The 17,907-nt window shown below is 42.0% G+C and overlaps 1 protein-coding gene across 1 annotated transcript in view; it reads left to right on the plus strand.

The window, feature by feature from the left end:
* Nucleotides 1-7,744: 7,744 nt before the first annotated feature.
* ATP12A (ATPase, H+/K+ transporting, nongastric, alpha polypeptide) overlaps nucleotides 7,745-17,907 on the plus strand; it is a 19,399-nt gene continuing 9,236 nt past the window's right edge. Inside the window, exons 1-12 of the mRNA XM_009875402.1 lie at nucleotides 7,745-7,987; nucleotides 9,931-10,077; nucleotides 11,543-11,602; nucleotides 12,469-12,672; nucleotides 13,240-13,353; nucleotides 13,503-13,637; nucleotides 14,141-14,258; nucleotides 14,872-15,140; nucleotides 15,954-16,152; nucleotides 16,592-16,701; nucleotides 17,209-17,343; nucleotides 17,480-17,672. Of these exons, the coding sequence (XP_009873704.1) occupies nucleotides 7,979-7,987; nucleotides 9,931-10,077; nucleotides 11,543-11,602; nucleotides 12,469-12,672; nucleotides 13,240-13,353; nucleotides 13,503-13,637; nucleotides 14,141-14,258; nucleotides 14,872-15,140; nucleotides 15,954-16,152; nucleotides 16,592-16,701; nucleotides 17,209-17,343; nucleotides 17,480-17,672 (1,693 nt within the window). The 5' untranslated portion in view covers nucleotides 7,745-7,978. The remainder of the gene's footprint in view (nucleotides 7,988-9,930; nucleotides 10,078-11,542; nucleotides 11,603-12,468; nucleotides 12,673-13,239; nucleotides 13,354-13,502; nucleotides 13,638-14,140; nucleotides 14,259-14,871; nucleotides 15,141-15,953; nucleotides 16,153-16,591; nucleotides 16,702-17,208; nucleotides 17,344-17,479; nucleotides 17,673-17,907) is intronic.

Consider the following 17,907-nt stretch of genomic DNA (forward strand, 5'->3'; position numbering starts at 1 on the left):
TTACATTTACTGATGAAAAAAGACCCAACCTTAACACATAGGTGTTCCTTTTCGTTAACTAGGGGCATTTTACAAATGTCTTTACGTACGATACCAGAAAGGTCCAGTTCTGTGAACTTCCACAAGCTGAGCACAGTAAAAACAGACACCACAGACACAGTTTAGAAAAAGAGCTACATTTTTTATGTACCTTTTGGAGATGTTGAATAGAAACATTTCACTAAACCAAGACTATGATTCTATGATTCTACAAAACACTCAAGTACATCTTGCATCTAACAAAACTTTGCACTCTCTGTGGATAGCATAGCTTTTCAAAACATTAACCGTGCTATCCTAAGCTATTTCCAAAGTCAAACATCCTGGAAAAACTACTAAGCTCAGTGCTAGTCAAGCCCAAATTCTATAACTTTCTATATTTCTTACTTAACTGACTTTATTCTAATTTGCATCGAATGAGCAGTTGGACTGGTTCTCAGCAGGAGTCCGACAAAATCCAGTGTAAATCAACGTCAAGGGCATTTTCCCATGAGGAAAGCAGGTGAAAGGTAAAGCTGGATTTTCCTACAGCATTAACTGCCCCAAGACTGAAAGCACTGCCCAGATACAGTGAGGCTCTTGGCGCTGGTGTACGGGGAGGCACTGGCAACCATGAGGGCAGAGGCAGAACGCCTCACTCACACAGCTTCGTGGGAGGCTCTGAGGAGAGTGCAAAGGATCCTTCCTCTCCTTATGGCCGTCACTCCACATACACAGACCCGCAACATGTAAAACTTTCTCCTTCTCTGGACAGTGCTAAGTGGTGGAGGAGTTTCTTCACTGTGATTTTCTGCATCATGGGAGAAGCCCAAGTAGGTTGGCCGTGCACAACCAACACACCTGGGCTTTCAGAAACCAGTGAGAACTGGCACTGGGAATTTCTTATGCTCACCGTGCAAAGTTCCTACGTCACGGCACCAGCACTTTCTCTAGTTCTACATTCTACCTTTCAAGTTGCTCATCTCCCACGTGCAACGCGTCGGACCGCCTGTGTGACCCTGATTTGAGACACTGGGTTACAAGTACGAAGGATTATGTGGGGCCAGAGCAGAGGCACGGGCAGTAACGGCACGGAGACTTGGCCAAGCCTCTTCACGTGACTTTGACAAATATCAAACAAGTTTTTCTTGACCCTAAGTATTTTCTGTACAAGGCCAAGTACAAGGTCTGTGCGGGTAGGGTTTCACACTGTTCTGAGCTATATACAAACCCGCATGATTTTCAAATTCCGCAGGTAAACGGCTGTTTGTAATTTCACATCACAGCTCAGACATCCCTGTTGTGTAACACCTTGAAATATTTCAAGGACATTTTCTCTTACCCCAGAAGCCTTCTCTGAATTTTACTCAAGGACACAAATGTGACTATTAATGCTAGAGGACAGAGTTTCAGAAGGAAATACAAATGGAAAATTAAATGCAGATTCTCTGAAACATCTCAAAAGGTATGATGAATTGAGTAGAGATCCTCTCCAACTTTTAAAGCAGCCAGACTTCCACTGCAATGATATTGCATGTAAAAGAAAAAGAAAAAAAAAAGAAAGAAGAAGGGGACACAACATTCCCTGTTAAATGCTTTAACAGATGCTTAGCACCCTGCCTGCTCTGGTAGCAGCTCTGTACAATCCACCCACTCATCTGAGAGTACAAAAATACCAAGGCAAAATGAAAAAAATAGTTTAAACCCAGTCATTTTTAAACATGGCTTATTCTTTTCTTCTACTAAGCCACTGAAGCCCAGTTTTCAAAATCCTTTTCAACTATTGGACATAAAAACTTTCCTTCCTGCCTGCAAATCTGCTAACATTGTTACAGATGGATACACCAAACACAGAGGTCAATCTGTATCAGAGCAATGGTCGCTGGCTGTCAGCTTTTGTAAACCATGACCCATCACTTTGTCAGTCTCAGCCTTCGGCTTTGCAAGCTGTGACTAAAGATCCTGACTTGCTCTGCTAGCAGCTGTTGCAAGCTGTGAGCCAGCATCCTGGCATTCTCAGCTGAAGCGCTCACCAATTCTGTGCTCAAAAATTGTCATTTTCAGTTAGAAAAGCTCTCAGGTGACATGGCAGCAATGCCAGGACATTACAGGGTAAAAAAAAAAAAAAAAGGATCATCTCTTTTCACGACCCACATTCAACCAATCGACTCAGTTTTAATCACTTTCCAACAGAGGTCATCCCGAGAGTAAACATCTGGCTGTGGCACCTCAGCCATCTTCCAAAGAAAATGATCTTGCCAGGCAGCATCTAGTGCCGCTGTATCAGCAGTCAATTACTTGTGCTGTCACATTAGTGCCATGACCTGCTTTTCATCACACAAAACCTCCAAAGCCACAGGACCAACATTTTGTAGCAGAAGAGCATCCTTGTCACATAACCCTTATTTTGTTTCCATGTGAAATCAGGAAACAATTCTTGCCTGTTCAATGTCATGTTTCACAAATAATGGACAACACCCTTCCAGAGACAGCAGATGGAGACCTTTGCTGATGACAGACTGCTGTTTCTAGACACATTACTTAAAATACATAACCCACATACCACATATTTTACGAGTAAGTCTATCCCAAAGCCTCCTTGCCTACATTTGCATAAGGTCCTTTGGGGTAAATGTACCTCTGCATTACTGTCCATTTTCTCTTTGCTTGCATCCAGCTTTAGAGACACAAAGCTCATACTGCATCCCTCTCTTAACTGTCCCTTTTTCATTCTGCCTTCATCCTCAAGCGTTATCTTGCCCCTGCCACTTGCCAGGCTGTGATGTCTGTCAGGAATCAGGCTGGGTATGTTGAGCTAGCAGAGCCGATTCAAACTGCAGAGTACAGGCTGGCTCTGCACAGTCCAGAGCCACTGGTTTGGCACATTAACCAGCACATCAGATAGACAAAAAAGAAAAGAGAAAAGCTTTTCCTTTTAAAAAGTTGAGAATGATGAAAGCATCAAGACAAACAAAAACAGACTAGAATTTACAAATTCCTATAAATCATTTGTGATTGCAAATAAAACGTTGGAAATAACACCACATTTAAAGAACAATGTTATACTGTGATTTCACACTGACTTCCAGTCCTGCCCGTACCTTTGCATGGCCCCAGGAAGTTGCAAAGAGGAAGAAGATCAATATTCCTTACTGTTTTTATACCATGTTCAATATGAATTCAGTAATGATTCATATTAATAGCACTAGGAAGCAAGAAGATAAAATATCAAGAATAAGGAAGTCCTAGATACTGTGACTCACTTGCAGACTGCTTTTAAGCAAGATCCCTGTCCATCCCCTTCCTGAGCAATGTGCAAGTTTTACTCGCTATCTTTTTGAACTTTCTTTAGGCAGGGAGCAGCAAACACACCTCTGTAGCTCCCTATTTCAAGTAACCCAGGATTACCTTAGATATATTAGAGACAGTCATGGCTTCTTGATGACCCATGTCAAAATGTTTCAAACAAGCAGTTCTGCACATCAGAAAGTTGCTGGAGAAACCTAAGTAGAAACTCTGTAAACAACGACTGGAAATGAAAAGATCAGTCACTTCCCCCACGTCTAACTAGCTCTTCTTCAGATGATGCAAAGAAACAGGTGATCTATTGAAATACATACACAAAATGATACATTTCATCCATGTTATCTCTTTGTGGATGCACAAAATCCATCTCAGCAGTACATTAGCTTCAAAAGGGTGAGGGCCGCCAAATCCTTTTGTAAAACTGAGATAAAGCTTTCCCTAAAAGAGACTACACCAGTGGTGACCGTGCCAAGGCCTCAGGGATATCTATCAAGTCAGCGTGGTATTTCTAGTGAGGCACACTGCAATTCACCATTTAAAATGTCATCTTAAAAGCTGTGAATTAAGCTTATTGCTCCTCAGAATTTCCTACTCATCTTCAATTCACAAAAATATAAAATTAGGAAAAAAGCCCAGAAATATAAATTTCCATGAACTCCATACAGTACTATGTAAACCAGAACGTGCAGCTCCCCGATCACGGGAAGATGAATACTGTAGGCACTCACACAAGGAGTGGTTTACAACCAGTGCTGAAATTGCCAGTGTCAAAATACCACCTATGCTTTTGTTTTAACTTGGCTCCTGAGAGCTCTAACCAAGTGCCTGGTTCATCATTTGTGGTCTGTGAATTATGCTTTAACACCTTTGGGTTAAATTAAGAAGGAAAAAAAGAGATTTAGCAATATTTTTTCTGCTCTTCTGCTCAGAGGAGAGTTGTTCCTCTCCACTGAATAAGGAAACAAGGAATCCTCAAAATTCCCCAGCTTTGCTAACAGATAAATCCAGAATAGATTTTCAGTCCCTTCTGCTTAACTTCACTAACGGATTGCCTGCTACTGGAGATAGCTCGTTGCAAATCCTTGTTTTAAATGTCATTTAAAGTACAAGGAAATCATAAGTCCATGTACCTACCTGCCAGGACGTGCCTAGCTCATCTGCAGTTCTATCCCACCTTTGAAGGATGATTTCAGCAGCACAAAACTATCACCTGAAGTTCAGGTTTTGTTTCACCTTTGGCCTCAAAGGAAAAAAAAACCAAACCAAATCACTTCTCTGTCATTGGAGATAGGCCTGTGCTAGGACACCAAGACAACTACACTCTGATTTTAGAAATCTGATTTTTGCTGTTGTGAAATCAGTGCATGGACACGGAAAGCAGTAGGCACAGAGGTTGCTGTGCTCCCTCTGCTGCTCTCCCTCAGAAAAGGCAGCAAGCCTGCACCACGCCTTGTAAAAGCAAATTTAAGTATAGATCTACCACCCACTCCTGCGTCTTCAGGTACTCCCGAAGCTGTAACGCTGCCATTTTTGCTAACGCAGGCCCCGCTTCTTATGAGACAGGAGGCAGATAAATAACAAAGTCCAACAGGCAAACGCATTACGTTCTCATCGCTCCAAACATTTACACCTTTGCCTCACAACCCGAACGAGTTCAAGCCTAGCACTGGTGTCAGCAACCTGCAGTCCTCACACACTACAAGTTAAGAAATGTCTCTGTGTGTTAAGTAACAGCCAAGCACTCTGCTGGCTGGCTTTTTACAGGACTTGCAGACAGACAGAGGAACTTAAAATAGGGTCAAGATACATCTTAGTTCTGGTGACGAAGCACGAGAGACATCATCATTCAGAAGGGACATGTTATTTTAATAGACTGACATTTACAAAACAGGCCAAGATTCATTTTATCTTCTAAACAGGGCTCAGCTATGAATGTTGAGACATGCCAGAAACACACATGATGATTACAGCTCTCTGGCACTGACCCAAGTATATTCCTCTCTATACACGCCACACCTTATATTCCTCTCTATATATGCCAAACCAAGGCACAAGTGCTTCACTGGCAGGATTCAGATGTGTACAAGCTCTTCTCAAGAACTGCAGGCTGGGTTCTCATGTGGGCTCTGTTTCTGGTACGTTATCAGCAGGGCCAAGTGATAAAACTCAGGAAGATCAGCAGCGAGTTCCTATCGTTAACAAGGATAAGCCCTCCCAGCAGCGGGGTATCACACTGTCCAGCCACAGTACGTTGGTTCATGGGGAACACAAGATTTGTCTCTTCACAGTAATTCTCATGTTTACTATGTAACCCATAGAAAAACAATCCTTTCAGTGGACAAAATTAATGACACTTCTGCCACAGAGCTTTTTAACCACCAGCTTCGCACTTGGAACTCCGCAGCTCAATACAGATCGTTGGTCAGCAGCAAACTCAATACTTGGTAAATATTAAGCTTTGGTACTGTCTATAGGGCTTTTACAGTTCAATTCGCTTGCTGCAAAACATAAACGTGTCAGGGTAAATACTGCACACAGACCAGGCTGTATGGGGTGCTTCGTTACCAAACGCTTTGCTAATCTGCATTTCTAACATTTGTCCCCAGGCAAAAGCAGTCATGATTTATAGAAGACAAATGCAAAAACTGCCCAAATGACCCAAATAATGTTCTAAATCACAAACCATTACTCAAAAGTACCGAGCAGTTATTTTTACAAACTGTGAACAGCAGGACAAAGTGATACACGTTCTCATTTTCCTTCTACCAGCTACTCCTCACCTCTAATCAGAAATCTCAGATCCCAACTAAAAATTATAAATGAACAAGATCAAGTAATGCTAGCCCTGTTTTCACCTTTTGCCACCCACTGTCCTGACCAACAGATCTGATGGACAATGCATCTGCATTCCCAGAAAGCATTTCCCTATGCCCAAGATCATTTTTCCTTTCACACATTGCCCCCACTTCCAACCTCAGCAGTCTGGTTTGACGTCAGATATGCTCACTGTGCCTCTTGATTGCCTTGCTCTAGTGTCCTTTCCAGCAACAGAGAGCACAACCTCGGTAATCGGTACCACACGACACAGGCAGATTCCCTGGACACAGTCAATATGTTATTGCTCTTGCATCTGGCACATATGGTGAAATCTCCAATACTTAGATACGTAGGAAAAGGTTTATATTCAAGCCTCAGGATACAATTGAGTTCTCAATGCAACAAACAGCAGAAAATGAACGTGGAACCTTTCCAGATACACTTCTGTACCTTGCGTAATGTTCCAAGACTGAAGAATGTGATGGAAAAAGACCAATACACATAAAGTGAGAAGTGGAAACAGCTTCGCTTTTTAATGTAAGTATCGTTTAAGGAGGTATGATACTTGAAGCACTGGAAACCTCTCAGTGATTTGAACACGATTTTATTTCTGCTCCTGCTAAATGTTTCTTGGTTGTCTTCCCTACTCTAATGGCATATACATATGGCTTGAAACAGTCAACATTAGTTATCTCCCTTAACATGTCGTATCTCTCATCACAATTCGAGTCAGCACTGCTAGTGACCGTGGTACCTCACAGCATTTCAAATGATGCAATTTGAAGCTCACAAATTACGTAATTTAAAAGATCAACTGCTGAAATGCTACGTCGTTCAGTGAGACCCTATCTGTTAGACAGACGAAAGACAGACTTCCCCCAAATACTGTTAAAGTACAGATAATCTTTCATCATATGTAATTTAGTTTCTGGTCAGTTAAATTTCAGAGGTGAAGAGGAAGTTAACTTTTAAGTGATGAGATACAGCAGGTATCAAAAGTGTCATAAAGCTCATTATCCTGTATAGAAGCTAGTAACTGGTGCAAGATAGCTTAAATAACCTGTCTGGGTAAGTGCTCTTGCTGAAAATGCACCAGGAAGTGCTTTTTTTCAGCTAAGTATGAAGGTTAAAACCACAGCAAATACAATGAAAGAATTAAAAGAAGTCCAAGCTAAGAGGCTTGAAGGAACTCCACTAAGTACCTGTTAGGACCTCAGCAGGGCAGGGGTCTGACTCTGAGAGACCCTCAGCAGACAAACAGAACATCGTGTAAGCAGGAAAGATGAAATGTGCACAGACTTCCTTCAGCCCACTGCACGTCGCCACGACAGCTGGAAATCACAAGAGGAGGCCGGTGCTGGAAAGTCTCTGAAGGAAACTCTTTGCTTCTAGCAAGATGAATAATAGACCTGTTCCCTAGTGGTGAGCAAACACTACAAAGGAATAATTAGAAACTATCTGACCTGAAACCCACATGCCCATTACTGTGGTATTTTTCCACCTACTACAGGTGAAACAGAAGATGGGCTGGACCTGGAAGGGGAGGGGTGGAGTGGCAGCGCAAGATGCTGATTTATAAAGCACTAGCAAACAGTGCTCTTTCTCCACAGGCTTTGGACACGGAACTCGTCCTGCCTGAAGGATGCCGAAGCGTGAGCAGGATTCCAGCTAACGTCTGCTTGCCAGCCAAGAGGCAACTACAATCTCCGTGAGCTTTTGTATTCCCAGCACCAAAACTGCTCTGAGCCACTTCATTCTCCAGTTGGGCTTTTGCTTTTCATCCAGATACTTCAGCTTGGCTGTTACCGTCTCTCAGTAAAGGAATAAACTCACCAAGATGGTAAAGGTGAGTACATTGTTCATGGAACTGCTGCTACTGCATATGGGTGTCTTACTAAGAAGTAGCATTAATGTAAGTTTTACTATACATATGTATATTGTAAGAGCTAAGTGAAAAACAGAATTATTATCAGATACTGTCAGGCATCCAGCGTAATGATTAAAATCTGCACCGTAGATGAGTATGCACTTCTAAGCGTAAAAAGTAAAGAGGTCAGATAGGATAGGGAAGAATTCTAGGACTGACTAGTTTCACAATCAACAGTTTCACAAACTATTACTTCTGCAAATGCCAAAATTTGAGACTTGATCAAAAATTGCAGGTTAAAGGTTAAACATAGATCATGCATAGAAGTGCTCCATAAATTTTACCAACTTCATTAATTTGCTTTATTATTCTCCTCCATCTGCTAAGTTCTCCAAAAAGATAGCTGCTTTCTCTCTCCTGCTTTATGGGGAGTTGAAAAGCTGAACAGATTTTTTGGGAGGACAGTTAAAGAGAGGAGATGGAGGAGGAGGAAGGTAAAGGAAAAATCTTGATAAACCAAATTACGAATCTTTGGCAAGGCAGATAAAAATAGAACACTTGCAGTAGACAAGTCCTTTATCTGGGACATGTATCACCAAGTAAATTCAAGTGCTTTAGGAAAAGGATTTCAGACTTAACTTCCCACCAGCTCTTAGCTGCTCCCTCAAGACACAGTGCCAGGACTTCAACATTCACCTGATCAGAGGGCACCTGAGGATAAGATGCCACTTTTGAGTTCAGAATAGTATCAAGTAATACAATGTCCCGATCCCCCCTTCCTTTTTTTTTTTTTCTCCTCACTACTTGAGCTTTCTGGTTTAGTATGTAATTGAGATGTCCACCCTCAGCTCATCTGAAGTATTACCTCTGAAGGAGCGCAGCCACTGACAAATGCCCTGCAGAGCGGGCACGCACGCTTTCGCCAGCCAGCAGCAGCCCACGAGCTCATCTAGCCCACCAGTGAAGCTCACCAGGAGACAGGATCCAGCAGGACTCTCACAAAGCTCTGACAGTTAATCTGTAAAGAAGCCTCTGAAATGGGGTCAACCAATAGTTCTTCAAGGCATGGCATGTAGTTTACAAGATAATTAGGATGTGGAATGTTATGATTATAGAAGGTAGTAAATTAGCAACACAGGAAGTTTGCCCTTTAGAATGCAGTATTACCTTAAAGTTAGGAAACAGCACAACTCCCAAGTTATCAATAAAAGCAAAACGTTGTCAGAAGTTTAGCAGCTACCCCAGGTTAACAGTTTCCTGCACCTGATACTAGATCAGCAAAAATGAGCAAAGAGTTTCCTTACTCCCTGTCAGTTCTGAACTCTGTGTGAAAAGGGACAGAATTGTTTGTCCTTGGCTACCAGTAGGGTGTTTGCCTTCATTTCTCACTACGTGATCGAGTCTAGAAGTGTGAATACAAATATGTAAACGTTAATTTTAATTAAGAAATCTAAATCTTGAATTCGTATATCTAAAAAGCTCCAGGAACAGGCAAGCTCTCAAGGAGTATTTTCCCTCTCCCCTTTCCTTTCAGAAAATCTCTCTCTTTTACACTGATCTCTTCTCAGAGCTGATAAATAACTTAATGGTTTCCTCTAGCAATGCCAAGATCCTGAGCTGTACTCCAACACTTTGTGTTAGGCCATGAACTACTACAAGTATTGCAAATCGCTAAAGGAATTACTGTATTTTACATGTGCTGAAGACCTGACCATGATTACTGTTACACAACAGGGTAAGACAGGAATTAGCACCGTAAGTTGTCAGGAGAAAGAATACAGTAGCAATTTTGTAGCTTGTCTTAAAAAAAAAAAAAAAAAATGGATTTATCAGAGTTTGACTTGTTTGTGGTATTTTCTTCCTGTTTCTTTCAAGTCCCAGCAGATATGCACAGCAATGCCAAAACCTTGTTTCTTTTACAGAAGAAGTCTGATGTTTACTCAGTTGAGATCTACGGGACAAAAGATCTAGAAAAAACAGAGACTGGAGACGAAGAGAAGTACAAAGACTTAAAAGGCAACAAGAAAAAAAAGAAGACAGAAGAAGACCTTAAGAAAGAGCTGGACCTGGTGAGTGTTGCTAAGCTCCCGTTACACGCAACTGGGCAGCCTCTACCCACTGTCTGAATGAAGGCTGGTGGAGAGAAATGCTGACACGCTATCATTTTAACACAAGACACGCCACGCTGAAAATCCTAACGCAGGGAAAGACTCACTTCCTCATGCTCCAGAAACAAAGTTGTGCAGGATTAATACCTATAATGAAAGAATGACTCTGGCTTAATGAAGCCACCAACGGTACAGAACATTATCTCCCCAAAGAGGAGTTATTCACCAGATGGAATAACTGTAATCAGTATTCCCTGTGAACTGCCACTTGCACAGTCAACCAGGAAACATTTTGCTCCAGAAGTTTTTAGTAGCTCTAAAGGCATACCTGAGCTTTAAACACAGTTTGTTTGGGTTTTATTCCCCCTGAACTAACTTGTACTTCAAGGACGGTGAATAAAGCTCAAGAAACCTGTATTTTACTTCTGGCTTGCTACTGACCTGCTGGCTGATCTTGGCAAAGCTCCTTCCTCTCTCTATGTGTTTCAGTTTCCCAATCTGAAAAACGAAGGTAATTACACTGACCTCTTTTCTGAATTGCTCTGAGCGCAGCTCAAATGAGAGCTTATTGATGGGCTAGATAGTATGTCAAAGGGAAGAAAGCCCCAACATGAGCCATCAGTTTAGCCATCATGTTTCCAAGATCTATCCAACACTAGCTAAATAATTCTCAATATATCTTATCATTGCCACCAGGGGATGTAACATTACTCTCGTGTTTCTACAGAGAAAACAAAACAGACAAGTTAATTGACTCATCCAAGCTCCAATGAATCATTCTGTGAAAACAACTGTGAGATCTCTCAGGCTCTTGGCTTCTAAATCTCAGTTCAGCACAAGATATAATTAGGTCAACGATACCACAAAGGTGACACTGCAGGAAAAGAGCAGCTTTGAGATCACCCTCTCCTGCATCCTTTTTAACCGTGGTTAGAACCTGCTGCTTCTTTCTACAAGGCTGTAGCAAATAATTTCACATACCCTGCCTTGTCCATCAGGTGCAAAGACTGTTGTCATACATATACTCACACCACACCCTTTCTTTCTATCAACATATTGCCTATGGTTCTGAATGCTCGAGTCCTGTAGCATGTAGAGAGGAAGTATTTATCTAAAAGAAGCACAGACAGCTGTGGCAAGCAGTATTACCATGAAAGCACCATTCTGTTCTTGCAACAGATTTGCTGGAGGAGAGAGCTATTTGCAAAACTACCCTCAAAATCAAGAGAAAATACCATCTTCCAGCAGAAGATATTTTGCAATACACAAATTACACATTGTCTGTGCATAAAACCAGAATGTCATACCAGCAACTGGACCAATGGTACCAGATCCAGGCAGTTTGAACATTCTCCAGATGTTGAAACAGAATTTCAACTGTATGACGTTTTTCTGACTTTCATTTTCTCTTTCTTTTGTGATCCAGGATGACCACAAACTCAGCGCTTCCGAACTTGAGGAAAAGTACGGTACAAACATCAGTAAAGTAAGTCCATAGGGCATCGTTAAGAAACTGTCTGAATCACTTGTCTTACTTGGCCTCTGGCTCACCCAAAGCTTCCTAGAAGCAGCAGGAAAGGATTCAAATCAGCAGACTCAGATGTATGTGGCGGTGCCTGCACGCACGAGTAATGGTGCACCAACTCCCAACGAGGCCTGAACCAGCATGTCAACACGCAGCACTGACCTGAAGTTAAACTGGAATTTTTCTCAAGTCTGAAGAAGCCTGACCTACTGTTTTGAAACCAAAATCCCTGCACAAAATGTAACCTCACTGCCTGCACCAGGACTGTAGCTTTTCAAAAGTTTTTATCTGGTATTTCAATTAATTTTTCACTGGCAACATCTGTAGCAATTTATAGCACGAGTACACTGGAAATGATTTTATCTTGAAGAAAACATTAGATTTGAGAAACTACACACCTGCCTCCCTTCGACACCTAACGTTCGAATATCGAAGTATTGCAACATGGCCAGAATACAGACAAGAATTTCAAGAAACCAGTAACTACAAAAATCTTGGAAATGCAGAAGCAGCCATAAAAGAATGGACACCAGCTTTCCAAATACTTAGTACAGGCATACTCAAGAGATAACCAATGGAATGGTAACTCCTAATGGACAGAGCCCCAAATTCAATGTTGCAGTAGAGAAATACACATTTCTTGATAGCTGATAACTAATAGTAGCCACTCTGAGATCAGACAGTTTGGAAAACAAAGATGCAGGTTACTGCAGCTGATCTGTGACACCAGCACTTAAGGAAAAAGCAGCATGTGGATTTTGTTCTCAGCTCAGATAAAGATTTGATTTTCCGAGACTTCATTTTAAACCTGTCATTTACTTTTGCAGGGTCTCTCCAGCGCAAGAGCAGCAGAGATTTTGGCTCGGGATGGTCCCAACTCACTCACTCCTCCTAAAGCCACTCCTGAAATTGTTAAGTTCCTCAAGCAGATGGTGGGAGGGTTTTCCATCCTCTTATGGATAGGTGCTGTCTTCTCCTGGATTTCATTTGGCATTCAGTTTGCCCAGGGGGCTGAATCACCCTTCGACAATGTAAGTAGCTGAATAACCACTCAGACAATCTAAGTCATTTAAATACTACTTTACAGTTATTCAGTAACTACAAGGAGGCCTTTTATTCTTTCATGTCTTTGCCTCTACTTTCCAACATTTCTGATAAATGCTCAAATACCTGACATACCACTTTTAGTCTAAGAGCGCCTATTGAAAGGTTTTATAGCCACTACCCCTAACTGTAACACACAAGTAGTGCTAAAAGCAATATTAAAGTCCCCAAAGGACTCTGGGGTCTTTGACTCCAATTCCCTTACAAGTTACACTCTGCTAGGAATATAATTTCTTCATGTTTGTGTCATATATAGTTCAGGGAAGGCTTTTAGAGAGATGGGAAACTTGCTGTTAAAAGCCCTTTTCATACTCAAAAAGCTTTACTTGATCATCAGCAGGGCAAAACTTGAAAGTTCTTCTTTTAAACTGTCTTTCTAGCCTGACTAATATCTCATTTTAAGAGTCTCCTGAAACAATACAGATCTAGGATTTATTCTAGCAGAGAAATCACTGAATGCTTAAATTAGCCAAATTATGTCTTTTATTGATTAGCTCTACCTTGGAGTAGTCCTGGCACTGGTTGTCATCCTCACTGGTATCTTCGCTTACTATCAAGAAGCTAAAAGTACAAACATCATGGCCAGCTTCAGTAAAATGATTCCACAGGTGAGAACAACCGATGCATTTCATTTGAGATAAAAATTCATCCTGATAACGCCCTTCAAAAAGACAAAAGCCCAAATTGAATGTACCTCTTGGTAGGAGGTTTAGTTTAGAGGATAGCACAATGCTAATTTGTCACATGTGTCTTTCAGCAAGCTCTTGTCATCAGAGATGCAGAAAAGAAGGAACTTTCAGCAGACCAGCTGGTGGTTGGAGACATCGTGGAAATAAAGGGTGGAGACAGGATCCCAGCAGACATTCGCCTGATCTTTACTCAGGGTTGTAAGGTAAACAGTACATAGGGAATTACATATCAAGAATTTCTGTGCATCCAATATGAGCCATTAAGCGTTAATTAGACATAATCTAATTAAATAGAGTGCAGAAGCTATACTGTGATGCCCAGCACATCTAGGACCAACATCTCCACTCCTTGAACATCAAAAGAAGCCGTTAGGCACGTACCACATTCCAGCCAACGCTCTTTGCCAGCACAAGGGCAGAAATACCAATGCAGCATTAAGAGTTGCCACAGACCTGGAAGCAGATCTTCAAACATGCTTTCTTTCAGGGCTGCTCCTGAAAATCCCACCCAAAACCCCCACACAACGTAGACTAAACTTAATTCCCACAGAAATAGACAGTGACAATGGCAGTTCCCTCAGAAAAAAAGCACCAAGATATTATGGCCTTGTCACCAGTTATTAAATGTGCTGTCACCTTACCTCCTGGGCTAGGCAGAACCGCGTGTTACTAACTTTAATACGGGCATGTCTCCATTTCATTAAAGGTGGACAACTCTTCACTCACAGGGGAATCAGAACCACAGTCTCGTTCCTGTGACTTCACCCACGATAACCCCTTGGAGACCAGGAACATTGCATTCTACTCCACCACCTGTGTGGAAGGTGCGTACAGGGAAGGGCCTCCACAAACGGCACCCGTACAGGGTGCTTCATAACACTGCTAACTCATTTTAAGCAATTCTGCTTCAAGGAGTTCCGAAAAGGTTTAATTGCTCTCAAGAAGCTATTGTCCCAAGCACACCAATATAAAGCCTTAAGCACCGGGCATACTATCAACCAGCGAGACATTTGTTTTAATACCTCGCCCAGTTAAGAGTGCAGACATTAATTGATTGCAGTTTCCTTGTGGTCTTTCCATCACTATCTTTAGGAATGCCAAGTTGCAGATGCCTGTAAGCACTTGGGAATGCTTCTGTGCATACATGAAGGTGGTGGTGTATTCTTGATGCTAAAAAGTACGTGTGTCATACCTGACAGCAACTGTGCAGTGCCCAGGATATGCTACATTCCTGCAGCAACACAATCAGAAAAGACTCTAATGAAAATAGCTTACATCTGCCCTTCACTGACAGAGCTGTAAGATTTCTAAGGGGCAGAATGCAATTCTGGGGTGAATTCTCAGTCATATTAAGGCTGAGAAAAGTTCATCAACTGGTACTGCATAAAGAAGACAGAAGCAATCTCTCCTGGAGCTCACAGCCTTATTTCTCTGCAGGCACCGCTACTGGCATTGTAATCAACACTGGGGATCGCACTGTCATCGGGCGGATTGCCTCTCTTGCATCAGGAGTAGGAAATGAGAAAACACCCATTGCTATTGAGATAGAACATTTTGTCTACCTCGTGGCAGGAGTGGCCATTTCCATCGGTGTTCTCTTCTTCATTATATCTGTTTCTATGCGATACAAGATCCTGGACTCCATCATCTTTCTAATTGGTATCATTGTGGCAAACGTGCCAGAGGGACTGCTAGCTACAGTAACGGTAAGTCTGTGTTTGAATTCATGGGTTGCCACTGTAGTTCTTCAGTCATTACCACAATTCTTCACTCAGGAGCTCATTACTATACAACACTAATCAGTGAAGAAGAGATATTGACTTGGCTAAGATGAGTTTGGAACAGGGGTCCTTTTTTCCATGAAAGATAAACTTTTCATCATTTTCAAATTCTGGCATAACCAAGACTTAATCTTAAAAGCTGCAGCACAACAATGCAGTTTGAAGGAAGGTTCTTCAAGTACTCTTCTCCCTCAATTGCTAACCAGTAGAATTAAGTGACGTGTTTCCATGTTTGGAAATGAGAGCGCTGTACCCTAAAAGATGCATGAAAATTCCACGTACTAACACATGTAAGGCATGACTAAAATTTCTGGCTGAGAAGCAGCACACCTGCTGAGCACTGTTAGCCCTCAAATACCCCAACGGCGAACAACCAGCACTACTGCAATGTGAGAGACAATAATTTCAAGATTCATTAAGTTGGTGATTAGAAGCTCCTCCCCATTGTAGGGACTTCCATCTGAAGGAGCCTCTTAGCTGATATGACATTCTTATTTCTATCAGCATGCAAGCTGATTCCTCTCAGCAGCAAATGCGCTTACTCTAGTTACAGCCAAATCTCTTACCTTAATAATGCTATTAAAGAAAAAAAAAAAGTGCACTGCAGTTAGGAGATTTTTTTAAAAAATGTTCTCTTCCTACAAAAAACCAACATGACCTAGCAGAAATACATAACCTCACTGGATCATTCTGTAACTACCTCAGTAACAGCGAGCTGAACTTCTTTACTTCTGTCAGGTGAGTCTGTCTCTGACAGCCAAGCGGATGGCGAAGAAGAATTGTTTGGTGAAGAACCTGGAAGCTGTAGAAACTCTCGGTTCTACCTCTATCATCTGTTCCGATAAGACGGGGACCCTCACGCAGAACAGGATGACTGTTGCTCACCTCTGGTTTGATAATCAGATCTACTCAGCTGACACCAGTGAAGATCAAACAAGTAACCACAGCAATGGGGGATCTGGGAGGGGGCAACTACTTGGACCAAACTTGTGATGTTTCATACCTACCAGCTGTCTAGCTAATGTCAATGGAAATGTCTTTTGATAGCTAAACCAGACATATCTTCCTTTCACAAAACATAGTGTACAACAGCAAAGTCCCTTCTTAGCCATGTAGAGATATGAAAAAAAGAATATTTGAACTCTACTCACAGAGTAAAGTCTGGAGGAGGTTCTAATCCAGATTTCTTTGCTGATAGTAGATTTAGTAGGGAGCACCACCCAAGCCAGTCTGCCAGAACTGCTGAGAGATGTCAAGTTTTGTGTTAAATTGTTTTTTTTGTAACAGAACCTCTCAAAAGAGCAGTTTCCTCGTTGTTTCAAAATTGAGCTTCGACTTCTCTTGTGTAATGCAATGTGTATTTTGCTTCCTCTTAGCCCAGCCTTTTGATCAAAGTTCTCCATCATGGACAGCATTATCAAAAATTGTAACTCTCTGCAACCGGGCAGAATTCAGACCAGGACAGGAGAATCTCCCAATAATGAAGGTACCGCCCACTTCACATCAGCTTATTTCTCCTCTTCTGAAAGAACAATACATAGGAGTTGTTCTGTTTGGCTTTAGTGATCTCCATTTTACCATGTCAATCTTCCAGGTTACTCTTTATAATAGTAGTATTGTTATACACTAATAAAAACGTGAGAGGTACAACAACCCCACACAGGCAAGAGCAACTGCCCCTATAGAGAAATACACAATTCAAGTGGCAAGAATTTCTACACTAGCAATTACTACACTATTAAGAGGTGGAAGTGATCACAAATCACGCACTCTCACAGAATCAAATGCTAAGTTCATCGCTTGCCTGTAGCTTAGCTCTAGCTGCAAATGCTATGCTCCAAATTTTTATGATGATAATTTTCCAGGACAACCCGAGCACAGCAATACGGATTCATTGCTGCTTAAGCATACACATTATAGAATCATGAAAGCTCTCCTGACGGAAGTGCAAAAGCGCATGTACTATGAACTGTTTCTTCTTCTGCACGTACAGAGAGTTGTGGTAGGTGACGCCTCTGAAACAGCTCTACTGAAATTTGCAGAAGTCATTCTGGGTGATGTCATGAGTATTAGAGCACGGAACAAGAAAGTGGCTGAAATTCCTTTCAACTCTACCAACAAGTTCCAGGTGTGTTTCATTTTCTGGAAGTTACGCCAGGTTGTTTCCAACTTAAACCATTTCTATCACTGGGTCTAATGCAACTGTTTGTGACCTGGAAGTCTTAAGGGGGCAATTCACATTATTTCATGTTTGTGGCACGCAGCTTTCCATTCATGAGACCGACGATCCCCATGACAAACGTTTTCTGCTGGTGATGAAAGGTGCCCCAGAAAGGATTTTAGAGAGATGCAGCACCATCATGATAAACGGCAAAGAAGAACCACTGGACAGTGAGAAGGCAGAAGCTTTCCAAACAGCATACATGGAGCTGGGGGGCATGGGAGAGAGAGTGCTGGGTGAGTCCAACCAGAGAACCATGGTGTAAAACGGGGTGTTAGATCTTGGTACAACCCAGTACACGTCTAAGACTTCATCCCTCCCGCAGTAGATGGGAAAAATAAAGCATACAGCCTGCTGAGTGTTAAAACCACACCGATGCGCTGCAAGACCTCTGTGGCAGGCACGCCCTTACCGCCCTACACTGATGTTGATCTGCCACACTGAGCAGCCAAAAACCCCTGTGAGCAATCC

The sequence above is a fragment of the Apaloderma vittatum genome, unplaced genomic scaffold (assembly GCF_000703405.1).
Source record: "Apaloderma vittatum isolate BGI_N311 unplaced genomic scaffold, ASM70340v1 scaffold1988, whole genome shotgun sequence".
Taxonomy (NCBI): domain Eukaryota; kingdom Metazoa; phylum Chordata; class Aves; order Trogoniformes; family Trogonidae; genus Apaloderma; species Apaloderma vittatum.